Genomic DNA, 5,288 nt, shown 5'->3' with positions numbered 1-5,288 from the left:
CAAGATGACCTCATTCTGAATTGAATCCACATTCTCCTCCACTTTCTCCATTCTAAAATCCAAACACTCAAGATTTTCTTCCACTTCATCCACCCTTCCCTCAATATGTTCTGCATGCCCAGCCAGGCCTTGCAATGCTGACAATATATCTTGTCTCATCTCTACATTCTTCTTTTCAAACAGGTCTTCCATTTCTGCTCTTATTTGTCTTGTAGTATCCTTTCATGCATCTTGAATATCTTTTAATGTAGGGGCTGGGGCTGGAGCTGGGGCTGGGGGGGAAGGTGGAGGACTCCTTGATTTAGTCTGCTGTGGCATCTGAACAACAGAGGGGGAAATAATCTTTTGAGGAACACAAGCTCCACGCTTAGAAGCCATTTTACTTTTTTTTTTTCCCTTTTCCCCTTTTATATCAAAATCTTGTAAAAATCTTTTAAAAATACTTTAAACTTTTGTAAAAACACCAGCAACGATAAAAACAAAGAAAAACCTTTTTCATCAATACAATGTAGCTAATTGAAAGTCCAAGAGAAAGTTTCTAGAAAGTGAAAGTCTCATGTAAATTCACCGCAGAGGAGAAAAGAAACGCCCTTCCGCAGCCATATTCTTTGCTCTTCAAATTCAGTTAAAAAAAAAAGCAGAAGAAGATCATAAGTTTAGAGTTAAAGTTTCAACAAAAATCCCCGTCAGTTCTTCCTGGCAGGCTCTGTCTGTCTTTAAAAGTTACACTCATACTCTCCTTGAAGGCAGAGATTGAATCCGCGTCTTGCTTCGAACGAACAGTCGAACGAAGGCAGCCCAAAGAATGGAGAAGTCCCCAGCTCCGGGGGATCTCGCCTTCACCTCCACCACTTTAAAAGTATGGGGGCTAGCGAGATCTACCCCTACTAGAGAAACTCACCTCTCCCCCTTTGCCCGGGGGAGAGGATTTCCGAACTGCGGGACAGCTGATGAACGCTGTTTCCCGCGGCTCACATTTCTTCGGGGAGGGCAGCCTGCGTAGAAGCTGCCATCGGCGCCGGCGATTCAACCGGAAGTCCTAGCTTTTCATTTTTCAGTCAACATGGCTTATTAAAAAGATTGGCTCAACAGTTAGCACCTCTGTTGAATATAGCTAAAAGATAGTAAAAAAATCTCTCCAATCGCCAATATTTTGATAAAAGAGTGAGGTAGAGTAAACAGAGTTTCAGTAGAACAAATTGAAACATTTGTTTTATGTGATGGTATTTCTGTTACTCCATATATAAAAAATGGTGTGCATTAAATACATCCACCATATAATCATCAATCCATTCAGTGTCTGTCTTTAAACTGATCACATTTTATGTGTACTTAAAATATATCTCATTATACCTTGCTTCATTATTTTTTACATTAATCCATTCAAAATGTATTGCAAAAGCATCTGTTCATTTTAAACTTTCTTTATCTTCTTTAGCTCTCAAACAAAACCAATTCAGGTGCAGAATTACATGGAAGTGTCTACAGGGGCTGGCAATAAGATGCCTTTCAGCTGGAAGATAAAGGATTATTTGGAAGATCTTCGGGTTCATGCACAACATATTACTAATAATGAAGGTGAGAATACCCAGGGGAAGGTAAAAAGAGGTCCCTTTGTTTGAAAAACCTGGGGAAATTTGGCTCAAATTAGCGCCTATAATTTGTAAACCGATCAATGGGCAGAATAAAAATTTGATAAATTAAGTAAAAAACAAAATCAAGAAAATGGTATTTTTCATACTAAATTTGTTTTATGCTTTAAAGAGGACTGGTTGACTTTATTTCCGGGGGAGATGCAAAACAATTTAAATCCCATTTTGTTTTCCAGCCCATGTAGAGAAGTTTCTAGACATCTTTCAGCAGACACCCCTGGGGCAACACATTGCTTGCTACTCGGAGGAAGAGAAGGCCATCTTTTTTCACTGCTATGTCAGAGACTTTATTCTCCTGGCAATGGGTGTGACTTCAGAGAGGGAACTAAATGTGCGTATTTCAATCCTAGATGGCTAGATATTGGAGTCAAAAGCTTGCTTCATAATGCCCAACAGCTGCGTGCTGTAATAGGTGCTGGTTACTGAGTAGACTTGGCAGTTAATTACCACTATATGATACGCAGATAAATGTGTCCCATGTATTGGAAAGACTATTGAAATCCTTATGATTCATCAGGTGATTGTGAGGAGAATCACCTTCAAATATGCTGCTGTATATTTTCAGATGTTGCAAGCGGCCCTCTTGTCATGTGTGGAAGAAATGAAGGCCGCCTCTTCTGGTGCAGGAACAAGAGTATCCTCCCTTCCTTGGGTCCACCTTGGTTATCATCAGTTTAGGAGTCGTCTGCAGAACTTTTCCCGGATTCTTGCTGTTTACCCTGAAGTGCTTCATACCCTTGAAGAAAGAGAAAAGAACAGAAGCTGCACATTGCCCAGTCAAATGGTGGGTGGGCTGTAACATTTAATCTTAATAGGAAAACGTGACACCTGGGGTGGGGTGGGGGAAGTGGTATTCTCTCTGTGTTCTTAATCAGGAGAAATGAATCTGTCTGCAAAAAAGAAGCTCCAGGCAGGTCTTCAAAAATGCTTTTATGGGCTATATACTCCTAATGATTGTATTTGTTTTGTAATGGGAATACATGGGAGAATCTCCTAAGCGGGGTCAAATAATAGAATTGCTTTTATAGATGTTCATATATAATACTTACTCTCCCATAAATAAAATTGAAATTTAAATAAGATATAGGTAACTGATCTCAATATATCGTGATAAAATTACAACGAAAGCTTTTCATTAAGCAAATAAAGCAGGCTGAAAACAATTGTAAAGTTGACATGAAAAGAAAAATGGGGATTTTAAGTCAGTAGAAATGTAAGTCAAAATCAAAACGTCAAACAGAAATCAAGGGGAAGTAAAATGGGCCAATAAAACTGATGGGTGGGATAGATGGGAAGAAAGCCACCTAAAATCAGTAATGGTATTACAGAAGGGAACTACAGGTAGTCCTCATTTAGTGACTGATATTGGAACTGGCAACTTAGTTATTAAGCAAAGTGCTGGTAAAACTGTCATTAAATCATGACTGATTATGATCTTAACTCCAGCTTTCCTTTGCTTTACAGACCTGCAAAGATTGTGAATGGCAAAGATTGATCATAAAATTAATTTTGTAACTGTCATAACTGAACGGTTGCTAAACAAGGCAGTTGCTAAATGAGAACTCCTTGTATTTATTTAGGGAACTATTTACGTATTTGATTTTTATACCACCATACTTGTCAGATTATTTAGCAAAGTATTTAGCAAAGTACAAAACCATAAACACAATGAGGCAGTGAGAGCATCAAAATCCAAGTTGGTCTACTTTACCAAAGGATGCTTAGATTCGATCATCTTAATGTAATTCTCGGTCCTAACGGTAAGACGAAGTGTATGTTCTTACATTACACGTGTGTAGTAAGAGGCTTCTTTATGCCTGTTTGCCATAGGTGCTAGATGTGTTTGCTGCGCTGGCCTGTACTGAAATGTTATCCTCGGCAGTCCTGACATGGAAAACTCGTGCATGGCTCCAGAAGGTGAAGGACCTTCAAATGCCCATTGAATTTGTATGTGCAGCAAATTGCAGCCAAGGCAGTGGAAGCCAATGCAGCCAAATGCTTCAAGAGGTCAAGTAAGTAATATTTCAGGGTGGTAGAAAATGTTGTTTTGGGTCTACTTTTGATGGTGGTAACATCATTTCATGGTTGCTTTTTTCTATTGTTGATAAGTTGCTGACTTTTTTCCGGCCAACTTTATAAGTTGACTTCCTATGATAATCGCATGCTTTCTAAACATCCTTAGTTCCTGTTGTCTAAATCCTAACCTAGGTTGGATCTGAACCTGCAAAGTGGCAAGCGTGGAATGCTATGTTTGACAATCATGATTTTTTTGAAGCTAGATTGGTTCAAGAGGACTAATGTGTACTTCAAGCTCTTTTGGCAAGAGCAGATGCATTTGTTCCTCTGCCCTGCTGCACTTGATCACATCTTAACCCCAGTTTTCAAGATGGCCTGGGTCAATTGTTAATTCCCAAAGTAATCCTTTGCTTCTACTTGAAGTCGGGCTTGCAAGTGAATTCATAGGTTTATTTGCTTCCATAAAAGGCAGTACTGATCTCTTTATTATATAGTTAGAGTCCATTTGTTTTTCAGTTTAGCTTTTTGATAGTATGCTTTTTTTCTTTTTTAATAAATTAGGGTTTTTTTCCCAATAGGAACCAATGGAATAGGGTGTTCTCAGTGTCCCTCTTTGTGGAGCATTTGCTGCTTGGAGCAGAAACTCTGATTCCAGAACTGAAGGAGCTGGTGAAGAAGTATATCATGAAACTTAACAACGTAAGAATGATAGCTTCACCTGATTGGAAATATTACTTTAAGCATTGATTTATTTAGTTGGTTGTCAACAATATAAGCACTCCTAGTTAATTAAAAAAAATCATTTTTTCTAACCAATCATGCGTTTGTGACCAAATTTCCTATGCCTGGCAACCAAAGCTGTGAAACTGATCTGGTCAGATTCAGGCAGCAGAGTCATCTGACAGGAGGGTTCCAATCAACTTAATTAAGACCTGGGCTTGTTAATTTGTGATTAGCACATTCTGGAGAAGGCTTTGGAGAAAAACAACCTCTGCTCTACGTGGAGGGAAAAGGAAAGGAAAATGAGTGAAATAACGCGTCAGCCACAAGATACTGTATGAGAGAACTTTCTCTGAAAAAGACGGCAGCAACCAGTGATCTTTACAGTGTCTTTTCCATTTCTCTCTGTCATATGTTCTCTTAGTGATCATTTTGTTTCCAATGTAAGTGTCAACGCTGCTAACATTGGATGTTCTTGGTCTGACAAAATATGCAGAGCTGTGGTATTTTTAGAGTTAACTCAGATGATGCTGGGAGGGGAGGAGAAAGAATGTATGTGGGTAATTATATTAGATAAAACTCCCACATAAACGGAAGAGAACCTTTGCCCTTTAAGCTGATAGGAGAACGTGATTTATGACAGCAGATTGAGGGAGGGAACATGCTGGCAAAATATGTGCTCAGGGGAGGAGAATTTAGATCTTAGCATCCCTCTTCATGCCATGCTGACATTTTGTAACATTAATAAAAGACTTTTTAGGATAAACAATGCCTGAAAGTTCTTTGAAGTATTTCATTAGTCGGAACCTTGACATCATGCTAAGCTCTCAATCCTTTTCAAACGACCTGGGGTCCTGAACTCCATCCGCTGTCTCTAGGCTTGAGAGGAGCTGGTAAAGA

At 39.1% G+C, this 5,288-nt stretch overlaps 1 protein-coding gene across 1 annotated transcript; it reads left to right on the top strand.

Moving 5' to 3' along the window:
• The first annotated feature begins 1,442 nt into the window (after positions 1-1,442).
• On the top strand, positions 1,443-4,449 carry LOC107300272 (E3 ubiquitin-protein ligase RNF213-like). Its single transcript, XM_015829610.1, has 5 exons — positions 1,443-1,578; positions 1,829-1,983; positions 2,218-2,436; positions 3,483-3,664; positions 4,247-4,449. Exons 1-5 carry the CDS (start codon positions 1,473-1,475, stop codon positions 4,413-4,415), a joined length of 831 nt encoding a protein of 276 aa, XP_015685096.1. The 5' UTR covers positions 1,443-1,472; the 3' UTR covers positions 4,416-4,449.
• The last annotated feature ends 839 nt before the right edge of the window (positions 4,450-5,288 follow it).

The sequence above is a fragment of the Protobothrops mucrosquamatus genome, unplaced genomic scaffold, assembly GCF_001527695.2.
Source record: "Protobothrops mucrosquamatus isolate PMUCROS unplaced genomic scaffold, P.Mucros_1.0 scaffold6542, whole genome shotgun sequence".
Classification (NCBI taxonomy): Eukaryota; Metazoa; Chordata; class Lepidosauria; order Squamata; family Viperidae; genus Protobothrops; species Protobothrops mucrosquamatus.
This window is presented reverse-complemented; position numbering and strand designations above follow the sequence as displayed.